The sequence below is a fragment of the Pinus tabuliformis genome, chromosome 3_2 (genome assembly GCF_031772625.1).
Source record: "Pinus tabuliformis cultivar Carrire ecotype Pingquan chromosome 3_2, CPIR1, whole genome shotgun sequence".
NCBI lineage: Eukaryota > Viridiplantae > Streptophyta > Pinopsida > Pinales > Pinaceae > Pinus > Pinus tabuliformis.
This window is the reverse complement of record NC_142302.1, coordinates 453,425,645-453,450,175: the sequence shown is the minus strand read 5'-3', so window position 1 is coordinate 453,450,175 and position 24,531 is coordinate 453,425,645. Positions and strand designations below refer to the sequence as shown.

Sequence of the window (24,531 nt, the reverse complement as noted above, 5' to 3'; positions counted from 1 at the left end):
CAGGTAATCACTTTATGAATCAAACAGTGAACCACACATGGAAATGAAAAGGTTTTTCATAAACTGAATTAAAAACAGAGTTTTAAGTCTTCACTGTGCATATAAAAATCACTGTGTTTGTGTCTGCTGCGAAGTCTTTTTATAAAGCTCGTATCATTAAATGTTCAGAGCTCTATGCCTATCCTTGTTAACAAAATGCTAAAATTAACTATGAAAAGATAACATAACAAAATTTGCTCATGATTTTCTATTAACAAAGCAAATTGTGAGGCGTATATCTCGTTCCTCGCTCGCTTGTTATAGCTGACAGAGTTGACTTTATCCTTGACCATGTAACTGAGAGCTTCGTTTATTAATCTGGTTCATGAAGGTAGGAGGGAATCATCGAGTGCATTGATCGCCATCTTTCCAAATATTTCACTCTCCAGCTGGCACCTTGGAACCTATCAAACCATGGACTTGGCTGCAGAATCATCCCAATTCGGTAGCTAAAGAAAATATTAGACTAATAATAAAGAACATTATCAACTTATGAAATACAAGACAATTATATACCTGCCATGCCATAAATCTTGTGATTTGATGCCCATTGAGTGATTATGATGGTCAAAGAAGAATAAGATAGGTGAAAAAGGGTGTCAAAAAGAAGCAATTATGAGGCTCAACAGCACATAATATTGGTAAAAAGCTGTGTATATTTTGTGCACTAGTAAATTTACTGTTGTTTATATTCCACTGTGCAAAGTAGTTGCGTTGTGATACTTGGTTTGGTAGCGTCATTGATTTAAGATTCTATCCTAGACACCAATATCATGGAAAACCAACATAATCGAATGCCGGGATTGCTCAGAGTGAGGGTAATTGACTAATTTCCCTCAGATAACTTTTGCCAGTATTTTCTCTGCAGGATTGCCAGTTTTCAACATCTAGATTGTACTAAGATAATTTCATCGTTGCATAATAATTAAAAACCCTCAGCTGCTGCACCGATTTTCGCAAGTTGGGTTTTTTTGGGGAATTTTGTCTAAAAATAACTGTCATATTTTTATGTGTGTTTCGACGCTTTTATTTTTTCCAGTATTTTTGTGAAGATTGCAGTGTGAATATTTTGTTGTTGCTGTAGCAATAAACTGATAAATTAATTTACAGTTAGAAGAAATAATTATAGTTGTTGCAATAGGCTTTCAATGGTGAAACTTTCACATAGTATCAGAGCGAGATTGATCAGATAGGGAAGCTCAGAAGCGGAGGCAGAAAATCACTGTTTAGAGGGAGCAATAGGACGAGTTTCTGGAGGTTGCGCTGAGCCTAAGCCAGGCAGTGCGAGTTGCTTGAGCAAGTTCGATTTTTTAGTGCAGGTGGGTAGAAAAATTCGACTTGACAGTTCAGGTGATTCCAGCAGAAAAAGAGGCAGTGGTAGGTCAGATTTTCGCTGAGCATATTCCTTGTTTGGGTGCAGAGGTTTTTGCAGCAGCGGAACCAACACCGGGTGGAAGAGAAAGTCACACACAAAGAGATTTTCTCTTAGAGGGTTTCTAGCTTAGAAATCTAATTTTCCCAATTGCAATCAGCAGTAGCTACAAGCAGAAGTCTTCACTCCAGAAGGGAGTACGAGTAGTAGATTCAACAACCGAGCAGAGGAGGGAGATTTTCGACCAGATTCAAAGATGGCCACAACTGGGCTTAGAGATCAGGATAGGTTGGAGGGAGCCTCCAACTATGTCATCTGGAAGGCTAGGATGCCCTTCCTTCTGGATGAATATGGCCTAAAAGCCTATGTAGATAATGTGGTGGCAGTACCCTAGGATGCAGATCAGCTGAAGGAGTACATGAAAGAAATGGTGAAGGTGAAGTGGATGATCTTGGATGGAGTTCGAGATCATATAGTCTCACATGTGGCAGACAAAGGTACGACCAAGGAAATGTGGGATGCTCTCTCCCAGCTATATCAGAGTTCTTCTGAGCAGGGAAGATGTTTCTCTAGGAGAAGCTGAGAAGCATCAGGATGCAGAAGGGTGAAGGCATAGATCCCTTCCTCACCAGAATTCAGGAGGTTCGAGATCAACTTGCAACCGTTGGGGAGGCACCTCAACCAATAAAGCTGGTACGGTTGGCACTAAACAGTGTCTCAGAGGAGTGGCAAGTCTTTGTCCAAAGTATCTTGGGTTGAGACAATTTGCCTAGATGGGACAGGATGTGGGCTGACCTACAACAGGAGGAGTTGAGGCGAGCTTTGTTAAAGCGCACCATTAGCGGAGCCATCAACAAGGGCGTGAAGGGTGAGAAGGACGAGAAGAATGTGGCCCTTGCATCAAAGGGTCCCAGTCAGGGATAGGGGGAGAAGAAGAAGGACTTATCTAAGGTCAAGTGCTTAAGGTGTGGTGAGTTTGGCCACTACAGTAACTAGTGTCCTCTCAGAAAGAAGGACAAGCAGGAGAAGTAGGACAAGGCGACAACGTCAACGAAGATAGATAAGTTGTCCTTTAGGCTGGAGGAAGATTTTGCCATGTTTGCAGTTATACCTCCAGGAGTGAGGTGGGGCAATATGGATCTATAGTCCCAGAGTTGCAGAGCTATGCGCAGGATCCGTTGAGGTGTCCTCATGGATCATTACCTTGCTACGGGGGCTCACAGTATTTAGTAGCAGGATGGATCAGTGTTAGTTGATGCAGTCAGATTCCAGATTGAAAGTTGCAGACTAGTTACAGTCAGGTGCTAAGGAGTGCAGATGTAGTGTTGACAATAGAGCAGGTGGCTCAGTAGCAGTGTTAGCAGCAACACAAATTCTTCAGTGTACAGTGTAGAGGCTAGTAAGAGTCAGATGCTCAGGAGACAAATGCATCACAGGGAGACAGTTGATTCAGTATTTCAGATGCTTCTTAGTTGCAGTAGCTACAATAGCAACAACAACAGATGAGAGGGAATTGCAGTGTAGATGCAGAGTTGGCAGCAGTACACCAGTGCCAGCAACAACACAAATGCAACATCAAAGTTGCACAGTAGTTAGTGGGCAGTGGCAGGCAGTTACAGTGGCTAGACATCAGCAACGTACAGAGGGTGATACAGAGATAGGGCGTTGTAGTAGCAGTGCAACACAAGAACACCTTCCTCGCTAAGAATGTGTTAGTTTTTTAGCATCATAGGTGTTATAGTCTCGAAACTTTGTGGAGAGGTTAAAACACAAGAGTTCTCCATAACGTAGAAATCGTTTATAGAAATTCCACCTAGAAGTGTCTCAATTAGATTACTAACCTATTTTTTAATATTTCCCAAGTCTAAACTTAGGAAAAGGGGTTAATTAATCAATATTAATTGAGAAATGTGTGACTCATCTAGAAATTCACATGGATCGACTAGGAAATAATCTTAGCCATTGATTAAGATTTAATCTTGGTTGTTGGAGTCCCAATTGGAGATTATAAGAATAAGTCAATTTGTAGATGGAGAAAACACACTTGAGATCGATTTCCTTGGGCAGTTTGACTCTCTAGAGAGCAGCAGCCAGAAGAGTTCGAGCCAAAGAAGGAAGTAGAGACAGAGAGGGGCAGGGACAATGAAGCTAGAGGAAGATTTTCCAGATCTGGTGAGTACTTTGCAAAGAGGTCGAGATTTTCTCTAGGAGGCTACGCAAATGCAGCATAGAAGCCTCAGAAGGGAAATTTGATTTTGCTAAGGTGACGCTGGTTTTTAGTTCCAGAGGCCAGAAAGTATTAACAGAGTGTCGAAGATACAACTTCCTAGTCAGCAACAGGTAGGACGGCTTGATTTGCAGTTGTTTCGAGCTGAGCGTGTAGCAGACTGTGCAAGGGTGACGCAGGTGCTGCGCATGACAAGGTGGACAACTTGCTTTTCAGGGGCAGTCAAGTGCAAGGATTGCTCGGATTGAGGGTAGTTTCCCTCAGATAATTTTTGCCAGTGTTTTCTCTGTAGGATTGCCAATTTTCAGCATCCAGATTGTGCTCGGATAATTTCACTACTACATAATAATTGAAAACCCTTAGCTACTACACTGGTTTTCCCAAGTTGGGCTTTTCTGGGGACTTTTGTCCAAAAATAACCGTGTCATATTTTTATGTGTGTGTGCATATTTCTCAGTTTCCAGCGCTTTTATTTTTCCGCAGTATTTTTGTGAAGATTGCAGTGTGAATATTTCATTGTTGCCGTAACAATAAACTGATATTAATTTACAATTCGAAGAAATAAATTAATTTAGAATTTGAAGAAATAATGCCAGTTGTTGCACTAGGATTTTCGTATTGAAATTTTCACTTTTTTGTGTTGAACCCTAATTGTGCAATTTAACCAGAGAAATCATTACAAAATGTGAAGCCCTAAATTTAATCATTGCATACACCAATTATTGTAAATCCCTAAATTTAATCATTCATATAGTATTGAAGCCCTAAATTTAAGAAGCATCCAAACATTCTTAATTTTAGCAGAACATCAATAAGTACTTACTTGTAATTTCGTTTGGGGTGTTCCTGAACTTAATGAAATTGAAATTCTGTCTGATGGTGTTTTTGGCGGTTGCTGCTCCTGCTTCCATTACCAAAATTATCGAAACCTCCCAGCCAAACTGGGTACAATCTCGGTACCCATTTCCAAAGTACTTCACAATTGAAGCACTCTGCCCCCATGCCCAAAAACCCAAGAACATTTAAGGCTTCAGTCTCTTTCTCTGTCTGTGGCTCTCTCTTGTAATTTTCCTCTTTCTTGCAAGGTCTTCCCCCTTTCTCAGTCATGCCCCCTTGCCTTTATATTTCTCTGAATCACGGTCTTTCTCCTCTTTTCCATCTTTGTGTCTTTTGTCCTGGTTGCGTGGAGCTTTGCATGCTTTTGAATCTCATATAGATTTGATTGAGCCTTTGAATCTTATTTAACTTTATATAGATTTGATTGAGTAGGTTCACTCTTTTTTTGTTTTAGAGGATAGGCTACGTAGGTCTTATTTAATTAGTTTACTTAAGATTAACTTTATTAGATATTTAATCAATTTAATTAACTTCATAATTTTAATTAAATTATATTATTATTTTATTTATTTAAGCAAATATAGTTTGTAACTTAAATTATATTTTCTTTTGATTAAGGATTTATCATATATGTGTACATAAGGGTGGTATACATATCAAGTACCCAACTTGATATATTCATTATATTTTGATAAGTTAGAAATTTACTTTGATAATTGATTTATTAACTTAAGCTTAGGTATTTTCCAATATTAGTTGATATGTATACTATTGCAATCCATGCAGGTCATGCATATGTAGCTATCATATGGATGCCCTGCATGTATGCTAATATTCACATTCAGTTGGTAATTGTAGGTGGGCCATTACATTTTGGGCATGGATTACTGTGGGGATTCGACAGAAAGAGTGGGCTTGGTGTTGATTTGTGGTAGCATCGGATGTGCTCTAGCCATGAAAATTAGTGGAGAGGCTAAGACACATAAGGTCTCTAAGACCCAAAAATGGTTTGGGAAAATTCCACACGGTTGGAGAGATATTAAAATAATTAATATTTTTAATGGGGTTCTTAAGTCTAAACTTAGGAAAATTAAAATATTAATAGGTATTAATATAAAACTAGGTGAGAATGTTCAAAATGACATGGATCAAGCCAAATCTAATCTTAGCCGTTGATTAGGGACTTAATCTCGGCTGTTGAAGACTCAACAGGGAAAGTATAAGAGGAGGCTTGAGGGATAGTTGGAGATACAACAAATTGATCAGTCAGTTCGATTTTCTGGAGCAGGGTTTGCTGAGAGAATCAAGCTAGTGATCTGCTGCAGTGAAGGGCAGTTCGGCAGAAGGCCGAGAATACATCGCAGAGAGGCAGAGATAGTGCCAGAGAGACAGTGTAGAGCCTGGAGAGGCTGACGTAGAGGCAGTTGGGTGTTACGTAGAGGCAACTGGGAGCTACGTAGAGGCTGAAGAGACCAGCGTGGGTGACGTAGAAGGTCTGAGAGACGATGCAGAGGCTTTAGTCGCCGCGTTGAGGCTAGCAAAGCTGACACAGGGCCAAGAGGTAGCGCCAGAAGAATTTTCGTGGGGCAGACTGAGTGCTGGTGAGCCGGGAAGAGTGACGCAGTCCTTACAGAGTGACACAAAGCAGTGGAAGATGCCATAGTTGCTGTGGGATCATTCATCTGATGATTGATCAACCGGACTTCGAGGAGAGGTACTATTGCTGAGGGCATTCTCTGTTGGGTGAGCCATTTCTGGCACCCTAGTTGTATTCATAAACTGCATAATAATAAAACCCTCATATCTGCTACACCGGTTTTCCCGCATTGGGTTTTTTCGGGGGACGATTATCCAAAAATAATAGTGTCCCTTGTGTGTTTGTCTCAGTTATTTCAGTTGTTGATCTGTATATGAGTTAAGGATGCATTTGTGTTTATTTTCAGTATTTATATTTATAAATAACTTGTTAATGAAAAGAACAAGTAGGAGAAAATAAACCAGATAATGCAGTAGGGATTTCTAACGTGTTAGACTTAGAAATTTCAACATGGTATCAGAGGGTTGTATATCGTAGGAGAACTAAAGGCACCTGCAGTAATTTGGAGAATTTGTAGCAGTAGCAGTTGTGCTGAAAGATAGTGTTGTTCCAGACCAGAAGCAACAGAGAAGAAGTGATGCAGAGGGCCTGCGTCATCATTTCGAGCCAGGAGGAGGGTCAGTGCAGAGGCAGAGAGGGGCATATCAGACCTACGCAGTGCCCGATCATCTTTCTCAGCTAGGAAGGATTGACGTTGCAGCCAGGAGGAGCAGATTCTGTCGTTGCTAGGATTGCGCAGAGCCTAAAAGGCTCAGTTTCTTAAGTTGCCAAGGCTTGAGGAGCTGTGGGCAGATTGAGAAGCTGGTGGGGTGTTGTTTCTGTCGGTGCAGAACAATACCTAAGGGGACAGAACCAAGGTAGAGGGAGTCGCTACCTTGACAGATTTCTAGCCAAGAAATCCAGATCTGAGTTGTAGTTGCAAGGAGGATTGGAGAGGAGCGGTTCAACATTTGGCGAGAGTATTTACAGTAGGGAAATGAAGACTTAGAGGGAGATTTCCAAGAGGGAAGTTGAAACTCAGAGGGAGTCCAGAAGAGGAGCTGAAATGGCAGTGAACGGACTGAGGGATTAGGACATGTTGGATGGGGCTTGCAACTTTGTCATCTGGAAGGCCAGGATCTTAACAGTTCTAGATTGACATCACATCAAGGACTTTGCCTTGAGAACCGTGGCTATCTCGGTTGACCCAGCTGAAAATGAGAAGTATGAGGATGCAATGGCGATGGCGAAGTGCATGATCCTTGATGGGGTCAAAGATCATGTTGTACCACATATTGCTGAAAAGAACACAACAAAGGAAATGTGGGATACTTTAACGACCTTGTATCAGGGCACTTATGTGCAGCAGAAGATGCTATTGGAGAATCAATTGCGATCGTATCAGATGCAAAAGGGAGAGCAGATAGATCCGTTCCTCTTTAGATTGCAGGAGATTCGTGACCAACTTACTTCCATAGGGTCTATGCTAGATCTGGAGGTCATGGTGAGGACTGCCTTGAATGTAGTCTCCGAGGAGTGGGAGACATTTGTCGAAGGCATTTTGGGCAGAGCTACTCTTCCAGGATGCGACGAGATGTGGGCAACTCTTCGCCAAGAAGAGATCAGGAGGTTGACCAAGGCAAGGAGTAGTGGCAAGGGAAATCGAATCAAGAAAGAGGAGGATGTGGCTCTAGCATATGCGAGACAACAAGGGAAGAGGAAGAAGAAGGACATCTCCAAGGTGAAGTGCTTCCATTGTGGGGAGCTCGGACATTATGCATCCCAGTGTCCAAGGAAAATAAACAAGGGAGAGGCTTCCGACTCCAAGGCAACTCCAGCTAAGGCGGATAAAGAGGTCGAGACTGATGATGACTGTGCCATGATCGCTCATGCACCTCTAGAGAAGAGGTGGGGAGATATCGAGTTGTAGTCAGGAGGACTACAAACTAGGGGCATGATCCTTGAGGTGCCCAAACTCTTGGATCATATTCGGCTACGAGAGCCCTTAACGACAATAGTAGAATGACAGATGTCGGGTGGAGCAAAGTGTAGTGGAGCAACAAGGCAGTACTTGGGTGCAGAAATCTGAGGTAGCGCAGTGGAGGGTGCAGCAGTGCGAGAGACACAAAGCTGTATGCAACAGCGTAGTGGCAACAGAGGGAGCACAGGGTAGCAACAGAGGCAGCGTCAGTTTCACATGGCTTCCAGATTGACTAGGATGTCATTATTTGGGAGAAGTCAGTTACCTACTTCTCGATAACTGAGTTGTAGTGCAACAGTTAGTAGTGGCAATGCTAGGGGCAACATATTGAGAGGGAGATGCAGTACAGATGTAGTAGTGGCAGTGGTAGTGTCATGGGCAGCAGTACAGGAAGTAGCAGTTCAGATGATGTGAGGTAGCAGGGCAAGCATTAGCACAGGTACCGGTGCAGAGGATCTGTGTGATGTTTGCATGGTGAAACATTACTAGAGCACATTCCTCGCTAAGAGGGAGTGTTGATTTGTGGTAACATCAGATGTGCTCTAGCCATGAAAATTGGTGGAGAGGCTAAGGCACATAAGATCTCCAAGACCCAGAAATGGTTTGGGGAAATTCCACTCGGTTGGAGAGATATTAAAATAATTAATATTTTTAATGGAGTTCTTAAGTCTAAACTTAGGAAAATTAAAATATTAATGGGTATTAATATAAAACTAGTTGAGAATGTTCAAAATGACATGGATCAAGCCAAATATAATCTTCGTCATTGATTAGGGACTTAATCTCGGCCGTTGAAGACTCAACAGGAAAAGTATAAGAGGAGGCTTGAGGGTCAGTTGGAGATACACCGAATTGATCAGTTAGTTCGATTTTCTGGAGCAGGGTTTGCTGAGAGAATCGAGCTAGTGATCTGTTGCAGCGAGGGGCAGTTTGGCAGAAGGCCGAGAATACATAGCAGAGAGGCAGAGATAGTGCCAGAGAGACAACGCAGAGCCTGGAGAGGCTGATGTAGAGGCAGCTGGGTGCTACGTAAAGGCAGCTAGGAGCTACATAGAGGCTGAAGAAACCAGCGTGGGTGACGTAGAGGCTTCAGTCACTGTGTAGAGGCTAGCAGAGCTGACATAGGGCCAAGAGGCAGCGTCGAAAGAATTTTCTTGGGGCAGATTGAGTGCTGGTGAGCTAGGAAGGGTGACATAGTCCCTATAGAGTGACGTAGAGCAGTGGAAGTTGCCATAGTTATTGTGGGATTGTTCATTTGGTGATTGATCAGCCAAAATATCTGTCTTCGAGGAGAGGTACTACTGCCAATGGCATTCTCTATTGGGTGAGCCATTTCTGGCACCCTAGTTGTATTAAGAAACTGCATAATAATAAAACCCTCATATCTGCTGCAACAATTTTCCCACATTGGGTTTTCCCAGGGACGATTGTCCAAAAGTAACGGTGTCCCTTGTGTGTTTGTCTCAGTTATTTCAGTTGCTAATCTGTATATGAGTTAAGGCTGCATTTGTGTTTATTTTTAGTATTTATATTTATAAATAACTTGTTAATGAAAAGAACAAGTAGGAGAAAATAAACTAGATAATGCAGTAGGGATTTCTAACGTTAGACATAGAAATTTCAACACTTGGTTTGTACTCTTGTCTCAATTCCAATCTGATGGTTAACTTTGTATCCTAGTCCCATGGGATCTCCTTTATTGGCTATTAGCTTTAGGGGTGGCACTACATGGGAAACCTCAGTTTTGGTTGCGGGGTCCCGCTTCCCGAGACCATATACATCACTCCATTTCGCTCATTATAACCCCATTCACCATATTTCCTGTTCGGGTCCACATTTTTCCATTAGGCCCACAAGGAGTTAGCCTCCCCCTCCACACCTTGGGTCGGACTTGGAACGATTCCCCAAAGGTTGATGCTGCTAAAAAGAAAAGAAAAAGCATAATTTGGCCACTCTCAACAAGAAATGTACCACAAAGTGCAAAAGATGGTCGGGACATACAAATTTAGCATGTGAGAAAAATCCAAACATGAGCTCTACCCCTATCATTATGGCCATCACCCTGGTTCCTAGGGCCCCTCATATCGACCCCTTACATCATTAAGAAACCGATGATTGCCCCAAACCTTGGTGGGCGATGAACTGCCCCACCTTAAGGGGGTACACACTACTATATCCTACATATCATGTTCTCATCCCCTGGAGCCCCGAGCAGTTACAAAAGAAAAATCAATAAAAGGCGAAATGCATATGAAGAAGGATGGTAAAACAAAGGTTGGGGTAACTCATGTACCATGATTGCTCCCTCCTACATCCATATACTGTGAAAATTCCTACTGTAGCACTGATGATATTTCTTCTACTTGTTAGATTTACATGAACAATTTATTTGCAGTTTCCTATGACAAACCTCAAAATACATACGCTACAGCCTACACCATTTAAATAATATGCCGAAACAAGAGACTGAACAATAGAGAAAGATACACACAAATGACACAGTTGTTTTTGGACAAACGTCCCCGGAAAAATCCAATGTGGGAAAACAAATGCAATAGATCTGAGGGTTTTTATTATTAAGCTAAATTATTTCTGAATACAACTACTGGATGCCTTCTCGACAATCCAGTTACAGAGAATATCACTTAGCAAGACAAACTAGTGAGAATACCTCACTCTACACTACAAGTCCCGGTTAATCCGGTAGCTGAACTAACGAGTTCCCTGACTACTTCTGCACTGCCCCTGTGTGGGCCCTGCATCAGCCTCTAAAGCCCCATGTCAGCTCAACTGGGAATCGATTTTCCCTCAGAAGCCTTTTCTAGCCCTCTCGGTTGAGAAATGTCAGCCTCCTCAGCAAACTCAGACTTCTGCGCTAGAGGCCTCTGCGCTATTCTGCGTGGGGCCTGCACGAGCCCTTCTTTGCTCTGCGTCATCCTCTTTGTCCTCTGCGCTACCTCCTCTGTGTGTCTCTCTGCCTATTTGCTGAGTATTCTTGGCTCCAGAGAAGATCCTCCCACCAAAACTCCCTCTGCCCCTCTCTGCGTGATCATTACAAATCACTGCGCTACCTCTAGCTTCAACAATTCGATTTGACTGATCAACTCTCTGTGTGTTTTCCAAATGACCCCCAAGCCTCCTTAAATAATCTCCTCGTTGACATTCAATGTCCTAGATTAGAAGCGAATCAATGGCTAAGATCATTTCTACTTGAACCTTGTCTTCTTCTAGAAGTTACACCCACAGTTAGATTAATACCCATTAATTATTTTAACTTCCTAAGATTAGACTTAGGGCCCCACTGAAAATAATTAATTATTTTAATAAAACTGTCTCCGGGTGGAATTTCCCAAAACGCTTTCTGGGTTCTTTGGAATACATGTGCCCAAGCCTCCCTGCAAAATTTGAGACTTAGAGCACATCCGATGCTACCAGAAATCAACACTCCCTCTTAGCGAGGAATGTGCTCTAACAATGCCTCCCACTGAAGCATCACCCTGACTTCATAACATTGTCCTCTGTGCTTCCACCAACTACTGCGCAAATGGTGCATCTGTACTACTGCTGACCCTGCCACTGTCAACATTGCGACCATACTACAACTCCCTCTGAAATTTTGCATCCATGCTGCTACTAGCACTGCCACTGCCAACTGCCTTTGCACTGCAAACCGCTGTTTCTACTACATCAGCGATGAAAAAAATCCCAAATTACTGAACAAGTGTTCACCATAGATGCATCTCGATGCTGAAGATTTGACTGCTGCTAGTCCCATGCTATCCCTCTAAAGCCACTGCACTGATGCTGCTACTGCACTGTGCCTCCCTGCACTGTTGCAACTCTGCATTATGTTGCTCAGACTTGGCATTCTAGCCACTGCATCTGTCGCTCCAACACTCCTCTGCACCAACTGACACTGGTCCATCCCGCGACTTCCGATCTGGGCTCATGTAGCTAGGAATTGATCCTAGAGGTGGGCTCCTAAGGATCCTGCCCATTTGTAGCTCTTTCGAACTACAACTCCAAATCAGCCCACCTCCCTTCTAGAGGTATTATGGCTATTATGGCAAACTCCTCTTCGATTTTCACGGGTGCAGCCTTGAGATTGTGCTTCTCATCTTTGTCCTTCTTCTTGAGAGGACATTGTGTTGCGTAGTGATCCATTTCACCACACCTGAAGCATTGGATCTTTGAGACGACCTTCTTCCACCTCTGCTACTCCTATTGCCCCTTTGATGTAAGGGTTGCATTCTCTTCCTCCTCCTTGGGATTCTACCCACTGCTGCTGCTTCGTCAAGCTTACACTTGAGTAGATCTCTCCTCATCTCCTCTTGCTTTAGAGCTGCCCACATCTCATCCCAATTTGGCAAAGTCACCTTGCCTAGGATATTTTGGACAAAGGCTTTCCACTCATTTGAGACTGAATTGAGGGCTAGTCTAACCAACTCAGACCCTTGAGGCATAGACCCCACAACTGCTAACTCATCATGGGTGTCCTGAAGCTTCGTGAGGAATGGGTCTATGTGTTACCCCTTCTGCATTTGTGCTGATCCCAGTTTATGCTCTAGGTACATCTTCTGCTGCTCGGAAGATCCTTAATACAACGTAAACAATGCATCCCACATCTCCTTAGTAGTCCCTCTGCTAGCGATGTGACAGACTACATGATCCTTCACTTTGTTGAGGATCATTCTCTTTGCCTTCGCCATTTCTGCTCGATATTTCTTCAGTGGATCTTGATTTGCAGGCACAACCACCACGCTGTCGACATATGTCTTGAGGGAGTGCTCATCTAGAAGGAATGACATCCTTGCTTTCCAGATGACATAGTAGGATGCTCCGTCCAGTCTATCCTGATCCCTCAAACCACTAGTTGCCATCTCTGCCTCAAAAAATGTCGAACTGCTCCTCTCCACTTCCTACTGCTGTTGCTTAGCCAATAGGAAAACAGACTTCTTGGCAGGAAATCTACTGAGGAAAAATTCCCTCACTGTGCTTCTCTCTTTTGATGTCTTTCTGTCCAGCAAAAACAGCCTATAGAAAATAATGCGTCCCACTAGCTCTTCCTCACGCTGAAGCTCAGCACTACTCCCTCTGCCACTGCAAAATTTCGATCTAGAAGCCCTTCCTCTCTGTCAACTCACTCAGAGAGAGACTGTCTTGAAAATTCCGCCCTCTCGGCTTGGAAATGCAATCCCTCCAGGGATTCGAACCGCTGCCTCATGCAGCTATTCGACCTCCTTCTCTGCTCAGCGCTGGGTTTTCTGGCACTATTCTTCTTGCTTCACCTACACTGCTCTGATACCATGTGAAAATTCTTTAAACCCGAGAATTCCTACTGCAGTACTGATGATATTTCTTCTACTTGTTAGATTTACATGAACAAGTTATTTGCAGTTTCCTACGACAAACATCGAAATACATACACTGCATCCTACAAGATTTAAATAATATGTTGAAACAAGAAGCTGAACAATAGAGAAAGATACACACAAATGACACAGTTGTTTTTGGCCAAACGTCCTTGGAAAAACCCAATGTGGGAAAATCGGTGCAGCAGATTTGAGGGTTTTTATTATTTAGCGGAAGTATTTTTGAATACAACTACTGGATGCCTTCTTGGCAATCCAATTACAGAGAATATCACTTGGCAATAGAAACTAGTGAGATTACCTCACTCTACAATGTAAGTCCTGACTAATCCGGCCGCTGAACTAACGCGTTCCCCGGCTAGTTTTGCGTTGCCCCTGCATGGGCCCTGTGTTAGTCTCTAAAGCCCTACGTCAACTGAACTAGGAATCGATTTTCCCTCAGAAGCTTTTCCATCCCTCCTGGCTGCGAAACGTTAGCCTCCTCAGTAAACTCGGATTTCTGTGCTGGAGGCCTCTATGTTGCTCTACGTGGGGCTTGCGTGAGCCCTTCCTGGCTCTGCATCACCCTCTCTGCCCTTTGTGCTACCTCTTATGTGTGTCTCTCTGCCTCTCTGTTGAGTATTCTTGGCTTTAGAGAAGATCCTCCAGCCAAAACTCCCTCTGCCCCTCTTTGCGTGATCACTACAAATCACTGCACTACCTCTAGCTTCAACAATTCAATCTGATCAGCTCTCTGTGTGTTTTCCAAATGACCTTCAAGCCTCCTTAAATAATCTCCTCATTGACATTCAACGACCCAAATTAGAGGCTAATCAATGGCTAAGATCATTTTTGCTTGATCCTCGTCTTCTTCTAGAAGTTACACCCACAGTTAGATTAATACCCATTAGTTATTTTAATTTCCTAAGTTTAGACTTAGCGTCCCATTAAAAATAATTAATTATTTTAATAAAACTGTCTTCTAGTGGAATTTCCCAAAACGCTTTTTCTGTTCTTTGGAATATATGTGCCCAAGCCTCCCTGCAAAATTTGAGACTTAGAGCACATCCGATGCTACCAGAAATCAACATATACCCAAGTGTGGGCTTCCCTTAGCTACCCTTGTACTGTGGCATGTGGCTTGGAGCCTTCCCCTGATGCCCCACTCCATTCCGTCATTGTATCATATTACACCTTCCATTTGGTGGATGTACCATGGACATGTCACCCCCTTAAAGGATGAAAGTTGAAACCACCTAATAGGGTCCTTGGTTAACTTTCTTCTTGAACTTGGAGATCTTTATATGCTTTGAAGCCCACTATGGAAGGGCATGCCGCTATGAAGTGTCCACTTGGATCCATGATTTGTAAGCTCATTTACTTGATTGCACTAATGTTTGGTTGTACTAGAAGGTGAGGGGACAAATTGGATCTTATACAAGATTGCCGGTGGGTCTTCATCTGGGATTTGGTCTCCCTATACAGGGCCCAAGCCCTCTAGAGGGTCATATTGACACTTATACGGTGAGCGTTGAGAGCCATGGGCCTTTACCATAATGGAGAGCAGATTGCCACTTCATGGGATCCTTCAGAGCTTTCCATTTCTTGCTCGTGTTGCATTTATTCGATGATGATGATGCACCTGGACCACCTTGCCCAGTCGGCTACACTCTTGCACAACACACCTGACAGCTGATCTAGGGCCCAGATTAGGATGTGTCTCACCATGGGAGAAAATGGGAGGGCTTGCATCATTCTTCCAGCCATTACAATTGGGATACAAGCTTGTTCGATTCATTTGGAGACCCACAAGGATGTTGTTATGCCCCCACGGTCACTTGGGGGCACCACAGGTCATTTGCTTGAATATTAAGGGGCCACCCCCTTGATCACTATGTTTATAGCCTATTCCTTCATCTTGGCACACATTGGACTCCACTAGGCCTCTTCAATGTTTCTTCGACCTATTGTACTTATCATTTTTACCTCTTGAGAGGCTTATCTTTGTATTATGAAGCTATGTTGGTGGGCTTGTCACCAAGTTATGTTATTTTTGCACATTATTTTATTAGTTGGGGCATTATTAGGCCTAATTAGGCAAATTGAACCCCCTAGGGAGGATATATATTGATGTGATGATCATTTTAGTTGACCATGATTTGGATTTGGACTTGTATCTCTTCTTGAGAATTTCGCTAGCCTTATTGATGGACGAATTGGATTATTGATGCATTTCGATGTTTTGAAGAGCTTATATTTTATCTTGGAGCTTCAATTTTCTTGTCTATTGATGATTGGAGGATTTTTGGTATACTTGTGTGATTTTCATGGTTCATTTCTCATGTCTTGTCGCTTATGCAATGTATAAATATTTTCGCTCATGAAGCTAGTGTAGCTGCCTTAATAAAATGTGAATTTGTTAAACTTGTCTTTGTGAGGGTTTTTCATATGTTTCATGCAAAAGTATGGTGAATAAATGTCCTAGGGGTATATGATTGTTCATTATTACCTTGATAAGTCATCAATTGCAGCATCAAAGAAGTATAAACTTTCCTAGTGACCTAGGTGCTACCTCTAGTGCCATGCAAAGATGCTAGGAGATTCCTTGATTAGGTATAAGACATCTCTAAACATTGGATTGCATTGACTCCATTCTCCCAATAGGCTAGGCACTTGTCTAGTCCTAGGTGATCACCAAATGAAGATTTCTTTCACCTTTTCCTCCTCTTTTAAAGCCCTAACCTAGAAGGCTATCTAGGGCATCACAAGAATTCTATTGTGGCCATAAAAAATTGATGAAAATTGGTCTAGAGCTGCGCTGGTAAGTTCTCTTGAGGTCCTCCAAATTTAAGGCTATTCCGACGATGGAATCTCAAGATATCCCAATCCCTAGCTCGGAAACCATTCTCCCTAGTTTTCTTTTGGTTAGTGGCCTCATTAAGGGTCATTGCATTGAACATTAAATTCAAATTTCATCACTTTGATCCTTTTCTTCTCCCTCACTTGGTCAAGGCCTATTGTTTGAAGCTATACTCCGAATCCTTGACCTCGTTTGGGTACACTAGGGCTTCTTTGTGGTCCTGCAACCTTGTCACTCCAATTTCATAAGGATTGCCTAGAAATCCTATTCTTTTATGATTCTTTGGCTTAGGGAACTTCATATCAACACATACCTCTCAAACCTAGGTCCAAGTTTCCTTCTAACCCTTCTTGGAGAGCCATCCATCTTGCTTCCAAAGCAAGCAATCCCTATCATTAGAGACTCTCATTTGAATAGGCTTTGAAATCACTACCCTTACACTATTGATACATTTCTTCTAGTGATTTCCCTAATACCGGGACTCCTCTCATTGGTGAAAGTCCGTAAAGAGCAGGGAGCCTTAACTGAGGTGATAGTGTGCTATTGTTCCATTTTTGCCACTTGACTTAGCAGTTGCTCTATAAGAACCCGTCCTAGGACCCCTGCTAGTTTGAAACTTTGAGCGGTAATAGACACCACAAATGGTGATGTGGCAGCCTCAACACAATGTTCTACATAGGTTGATACGCACAGCCCCACCAATGGCTGTTAGAAGGAAGATGTAGGACCTTGTAGTGGCAAATGAGCCATTAGCTTTCCTTTTAAAAGCAGGAAAGGGAATTGATAGCTAGCTGCTAAATTTGTTATTGTAAAATGTAGATGACTCATGATGTTGAGAATTGAGATATGTTTATATATGTATTTGATGTCATTTGTAATTGTTGTCCAGTTTTGACTCCTTGATTGACCAACTATCAAGATTTAGGATTCAATATTGACATTGGTGTATCGTTTTTGATTTGGCATCCACTACATCATATATATAGGCGTTTTTTCCATATTTATGTGCCATTGTGCTTATTTGATGTTGCTGTTGATTTATATATTCAAAAATTTGAAAAATGAATTTATTTTCTATTTTTCAATGCTCGCTGTGCTCTGCTGAATTTTGCCAATTTCCCCATGTACGGACCCTCAGCCATTTTTTGCTGAGGCCAATTTTTCCAGTAATGGTCTTCACCATCTATTTGTATATTTTTGTTGAAATTTGTGAGCAATAAGTTGAAAAACATAGTACTCCATTGGTACCATGAATCATTAAGAACACAGAATTCCCCTTGATCAACTATAGAATTTGGAGAGCATCAACTGTTGCTTGCTATGCTGCAGTTTGATCTAATTTCTTATGATGTGATTTTTCTTTGACATGTCCCTTCTCCTGTCTATGACAGGTGAGTTCAGCGATATTTTGGACCGAAGCAATAGTCTATTGATAGAAGAGTCCAAACCAAAGATAGCTTTCTTGAAGGTTGATCAGTTTTATGGAACTGCTTCGGAATGTAATGGAGCAGATACTTTTGATGTTTGTCCAAAACTTTTGGAAATTGAACATTTAACATTACAAACACCACAGTACACCATGACTCTTATTGAAGACTTGTCATTGGTGGTCACTAAAGGAGATCACTTACTGGTAAGTTTTGTAAACTTAATGTTCTTGTTTTAGCAATTAACCATTTGGTACTCATCCATGAGTTGACATTCCTCCATGCTAAAACATACAAGATTCAATGGTGTCATTTATACAGATAATGGGTCCAAGTGGAAGTGGAAAAACGTCACTGTTGAGAGCTATTGCTGGTATATGGTGTTCTGGTAAAGGCACTATTAGATTCCATATAAAACAGAGCAATAAAGGATCTGATAGATCTATTTTACAAGGAGTAATTAACAATGATGGGCCAGTGAATGGAACAAACTATCGTACAGAAGACAAAGAACACCAACTCGTAGATGGAACAGAAAGAAGTTCTGGGGCAATATTTTTCCTTCCTCAAAGGCCTTACATGGTTTTAGGAACACTGCGCCAGCAGCTGCTTTATCCTACGTGGATTGAAGATGTTATTGCCGTGTCAGAATCAGGTAGAAGTATTGGTACATTATTTCTTGTAATATTCTGTCATTTATATTTTCCTTTTTCTGGAATTCACTGTTATTGCATCTGAAAGCAACAATATGATGGGAAAATTACACATTGGCTTCCTTCTTTTCTTGCCCTCATGATAGCTAGACTATCTCTTGTAGCTATCTCTGTGCTCAAAAGAGATGCACTATCATGATATATATTTTAATTGAAGGACATAATCATCTAACAAATTTTATGCCATTAACACGATTTTAAACATGGTGCGCTGCTGCTGGTTTTGATAAGACCTTTGATCTTCAAATTGAAACATATGTGCTACTTCAATATCATGTTGATTTATGAGATTCTGCATAACACCTAGTTTTGCATTGAGTGAAATTTATCAGCTAATGCCAACAAATTTTCCCCTCATTTCTCATATTAATAATGTTTTGTAGGTTGTTAGTATCCATCCTAAAAATATCCCCATCATGGGTAAGATCTGTATAGCCGAGAATATTGCTGTATCCTTTCATTGTTTAGTGATGTAACCTTACTCAAAAATAAAGTTGGAATCAGGCATGCATCTTGGCCAAGGGACCTTGGGCATCGTTTACTACAAAGGATCAGAGAAAAGGAATTCTGAATTGACTATCTTAAGATTCTTAAGAGAGCTTGATAATGAAATGCATTTTATAGGCTTCCTAGTTCACTTCTATGAGCATAACTTGATGCAATGTTTCAAATATCATTTCGGGAATATATTGGCGAGGGTTCAGAAACAAACTTATGGGAAATTTCGGGGAAACTATTGGAGATTATCGGAAAATATTGGAAAGAATAGACGTGGACTTGAAAAACACTAAAATATCGGACAACTCGGCGACCTGAAAATCTGAGGAATTGGAGATATCTGCAACACTGTTTTCATGAGTGATATATGAAACAACAATTAGGCAGAAGCCCTTCTCCTTGAAGTTTCATGGCAGTATGATATATATTTTTTCTCCTTGATTAATTAGTTTTGGAAATTAAAAAGAATTCTTTTAAGTGAGGCATAAATTTATGTTTTCTAGTTTTTTCAACTTTGCAATAACTGTGTTTCTTATGCTCATGTTTGAATCTCTATGGACAGATTCTCTACCATTTTCATTGAAAAGTTCGAGATTGACAAACACACGATGTGAACTTAAACCTATGCCAAATGAAGATGAGCTTGTTGGGGTATTGAAGGCTGTATGTCTTGATCATCTAATCACACGCTGCAATGGTTTGGACTCCAATGTTGACTGGTCAAGCGTACTTTCGCTGGGTGAACAGCAACGACTCGCATTTGCTCGGTTGCTACTTGCACAACCAGAACTTGCTCTGTTGGATGAGTCTACAAGCGCGCTAGATGAAGCTAATGAGGTATGTTCTTTATACATATTTTCATACTCTTCATGCTTGAAAATGGTTCATCTTTTTGATATGGAATGTGTTTTCTAAAGCAGACTTTGATTTTAGGAGAAGAAAAGGAACTTAAATAATGTAAAAGGCTGTATGCTTGTCAGTGGTGGTTGACATTGTTTAAACCAACATGACTTTCAGTCTTTTTTTGAGAATAGATGATAAATGTTTTTTTGTTTGTTTTTCATTTGTTGGTCTCATTTTTCTGTTTCATTAAGGTTATTCACTAGTGTTTCTGTGTTCTGGGCATGTGATTTCTCTTTACCTAAATTTTTGCCTTCTACAAACCAAATTCGATCCTTTATATGATGCTAATTTCGAGGTCAGTTGTAGTCCTTTTCTGGTTTTCATTCTTGAATTGAGAGTGCTTCTAAAGGAGTCATCCAAGATCCATAATCGTGAACACCTAGGCTATCACCCAAATGTGGGACACCATTTGTGGTTTTTAATCCGGAGGGGTGTGAAGCCACCCAGCCTGACTTAATGATCATGATGGTTCTACCACTTTCAGCCACCCTTGTGGGGCAAGCTGTTGAATTTTGTGAGATTTGAACGTTGGTGGGGGGTGAGACAATCCCCACTTTCGCCAACCTGATTAGCTTCCCATGGCTACAGTTTGGCATTTTGATCATTCCATTTGGCATAGGGGAATGACTTCATGTCTAAGTGCCTGCTGCCTCAAAATCTAGTAGGCCTTGTGAAGGGCCACCCAAGGCAAGAGCCAGACCAAGATGCAACAATGAGGCAGATTGCCACTGTCACCTCAGCACTTGTCCTTCTGCTCTCAACTGGAATTTCACCACATGGAAGGCTTCCCAGTTTTCACCTAAAGGGTATTCAAACTCAATTGGCTCAAGGCGATATGTATCACAGGCTAAGCAATGTATTTCTTAAATGGAAAAAAGCACAATTCTCTTCGTATAGTAACAACGTACTACAACAAAGCTTTAAAATATGCTTGATAACCTATGGTTTTAAAGTGTAGCTCAACAAAGGAGTCTCTAGGAATGCAAGCATAAAGAAAAGGTTTGTAAATGATGTAATCAACAAAAAGAGAAGGTAAACCTTCAACATAAGCCCTAAGTTGAAGACTTGTTTAGGATTAGGGTTTATTAGGGGACAAATTGCCTAGGCTAATGATGTCAACCATACTAGGGAAAATTTCGCTATGGAACAAGCTAGATTTTGAGTTTATGAGGTCAATCGAGGTGAGATCAAGCCAAAATAGCTCAATGTCTTCCTTAAAGAAGCCCTAGTTGAATTCAACCTTTGCCCTAGCCCTAGTGACTTGCCTTGAAGAGCTTAGGAATATAGAAAGAGGAAAAAAGAAAAAGGCTTTGGTAAATTTTGATCACCACAAGGATTCCAATGCCTTTACCTACTTGGGTGATGGATTCTTTATGGTTAAATTTAAGAGATATCAAATCTATGCATGGAGTAAGGGGGGAAACCCTAGTTTTTACATACAAAACCTATTGAGAAATCAAGTACACAGAGTTTCATTTTGATTTCTTTCATGATAATTACTTGTGAATGTTAAATATCTTCTTATTACTATTTATATGTTCTTCATCAAAAAATTATACAAATGTTCGGTCTCTTAAGAAAAACAAAAGAGACAAGAGACACCAAAATTAGGCTCCAAGCCAGGGAAAAACCCCACAAGTGGGAAAACCCAACAATCCTAATCTTATAGAATCAGATCAAAATGAGATATCCAAGACCAAGATCAAGACTAGAACTGCCACCAAAAAACCCCAAGTCCAGCCCTCCTCCAAGTCACCTCCAAAGTTAAAGTCAACATAGGTCAAACTGGTTAACTTCCTGAAATTTCGGGCCTGCAATAGCATAGAAAATTCGGCCTGTACACAAAATTTATCCTCACATTTGCGAGTTATCCACATCAAAAATTTCGGTCAACAAAAGACTTTATCTCTCCTTTGACGTCTACTCCTTGTTCTCCTTTGTATGGTTTAGATGTAATTCTTGTTGTGTGATAGGATGATGTCTCAAATGAGTCAAATTGTTGTGAAAATTCGAGAATCCCACCCGAATCAACTACTGCAGCAACTGATTAAACTTCTCCTTTTTGTTAATTTCTGAAACAAATTATTTACTGCTTCCTATAGCAAATATTGAAGCTAACACACTGCAACCTACACCATTTAAATTATATGCCCAAAACAAGAACAGAGTAATAGAGAAAAATACACACGAGTGACATAGTATTTTTTGGACAAATGTCCTCGGAAAAACCCAGTGTGGGAAAACTGGTGCAACAACTTCTAAGGGTTTTATATTATTAAGCAGTAGTTTCTGAATACAACTCTGGATGCCCTTCTAGCAATCCAGTTATAGAGAAAATAAACTGGCAGAAAAACTTAGTGAGATTACCTCACTCTACCCGACAATTCCCGACTGTTTTGGCAGCTGAACCAATTGTTCCTGGCTATCTTTGCGCTGGCCCTACGTAGGCCCCGCATCAGCCTCAAAAGGCTCTGCGTCAACTCAACTAAGAAACGTTTTCCCTTCGGAGTAGTTTCCAACCCTCCCGACTCATAAATGTCAGCTCCCTCAGCAAACTCAGACTTCTGTGTGAGCTCTCCTGGCTTAGCGTCAAGCTCTGCGTGGGCCCATTTGGCCCAGCGTCAACCCCTCTTGGGTTTATGCTGCCTCTTCCTGGTGTCTCTCTGCCTCATTGCTGCTAACCTAGGTCCTGGAGAAGATACTCCAAGCCAACTATCCCTGCCCCTCACTGCAACAACTCACTATCGAAATTCTCCCGGCAGCTCCTCTGCTCTACTTCAGAAAATTGAACTTTTGAACTCTCTGTGTGTTTTTCCAAGTGACCCTCAAGTGTCCTTAAATAACCTCCTCGTTGACATTCAACGACCTTGATTAGAAGTTAATCAATGGCTAAGCTCATTTCTGCTTGATCCTCGTATTCTTCTAGAAGTTACACACACAGTTTTATTAATACCCTTATTTTCCTAAGTTTAGACTTAGGGTCCCTTTAAAAATAATTAATTATTTTAATAAAACTGTTTCTGGGTGGAATTTCCCAAAACTCTCCCTGGGTTCTTTGGAATACATATGCTTAAGCCTCCCTGCAAAATTTGAGACTTAGAGAACATTGCGATGCTACCAGAAATCAACACTCCCTCTTAGCAAGCAATGTACCATGCTGGTGCATCACTTTGTTCTGTAACATCTCCCTTTGCGTTGTTGATGTATAACATATTGTCCACCAACCACTGCGCAAATGTTGCATCTGTACTGCTACTGACCCTGCCACTGTCAACACTACATCAATACTTCAACTCCTGCTGCTACTGCATCAACAATGGAAAAACATCCCAAATTACTACACTAACTATGTTCAATATGATACCATGTGAATGCTGGAGCCTGACTGTTGCTAGTCTCTGCACTGATCCTCTGAACCTACTGCGCTGTTGTTGACTTCTTCTTTGTGCCATTTGCACTGTTGCCAACTTTGCTTTGTGCTGTTTAGTCTTTGGCACTCCTAGCCACTGCAATTGTCTCTTCGACGCTCCTTGGCACCATCCGACACTAGTCCATACTACTACTTCTGATCTAGGGTCCTGTAGCAAGGAATTGATCCAAGAGGTGGGCTCCTCAAGGATCCTGCCCATCTATAGCTCTTTCGAACTACAACTCCAAATCAACCCACCTCCCTACTAGAGGTATCTCGGCTATCATGGGGAATTCCTCCTCCTCGATCTTTGCGGGCGTAGCCTTCGGATCGTGCTTCTCATCCTTGTCCTTCCTAAGAGGACACTAAGTTGCGTAGTGATCCATCTCACCACGCCTGAAGCACTTTATCTTTGAGATGTCCTTCTTACATCTCCACTGCTCTTGCTGCCCCTTCGATGCAAGGGTGCATTATCCTCCTCCTCCTTGGGCTTCGACCCACTGCTGCTACTTTTGTCAAGCTTACGATTGGCCAAGTCTCTCCTTGGATCCTCTTGTTTGAAAGCTGCCCACGTCTCATCCCAATTCGGCAAATTTGCCCTGCCCAGGATACTCTGGACGAAGACTTTCCACTTATTTGAGACAGAATTGAGGGCCAGTCTAACCAACTATGAGTCTTGAGGTGTAGACCCCACAACAGATAACTCATCACAGGTCTCCTGAAGCTTCGTGAGGAATGGATCCACACGCTCCCCCTTCTGCATCTGAGTAGATCTCAGCTTCTGCTCCAAGTAAATCTTCCACTGCTTGGAAGATCCTTGATATAGCGTAGACAACACATCCCACACCTCCTTAGCAGTCCCTCTGCTGGCGATGTGATAGACAACATGATCCTTCACTTCGTCAAGGATAATCCTTTTTTCCTTTGCCATTTTAGCTTCGTACTTCTTCAACGGATCTGCATCTGCAGGCACAACCACCACGCTGTCGCCATATGTCTTAAAAGCATGCTCATCTAGAAGGAATGACATCCTTGCCTTCCAGATGACATAGTTGGATGCTTCGTCCAATCTATCATGATCCCTCAATCCATTGGTTGTTATCTCTGCCACTGAAAAATGTAGAAAATCTCTGCTCTAGTTCTTATTACTGCTGCTCAGCCAATAAGAAAACGTTCTTGGCAGGAAGTCTTACTGAGGAAAAGTTCCCTCACAGTGCTTCTTCCTTCTCTTATGTCTTTCTGCCCAGCAAAACGACCTGCAGAAAAGACTGTGTCCCATTAGCTTCTCCTCACGCTGAGGCTTCAGCGCTGCTCTCTCTGTCCTGATAAACTTTCGAA

The 24,531-nt window shown here is 41.8% G+C and overlaps 1 protein-coding gene across 2 annotated transcripts in view; it reads left to right on the top strand.

Moving 5' to 3' along the window:
- LOC149181252 (ABC transporter D family member 2, chloroplastic-like) overlaps positions 1-24,531 on the top strand; it is a 389,006-nt gene that overhangs the window by 233,944 nt on the left and 130,531 nt on the right. For both annotated transcript variants that reach the window (XM_089416532.1, XM_089416533.1), the window contains exons 7-9: positions 17,635-17,876; positions 17,992-18,325; positions 19,444-19,718. In XM_089416532.1, coding sequence (XP_089272658.1) covers positions 17,635-17,876; positions 17,992-18,325; positions 19,444-19,718 — 851 coding nt within the window. The remainder of the gene's footprint in view (positions 1-17,634; positions 17,877-17,991; positions 18,326-19,443; positions 19,719-24,531) is intronic.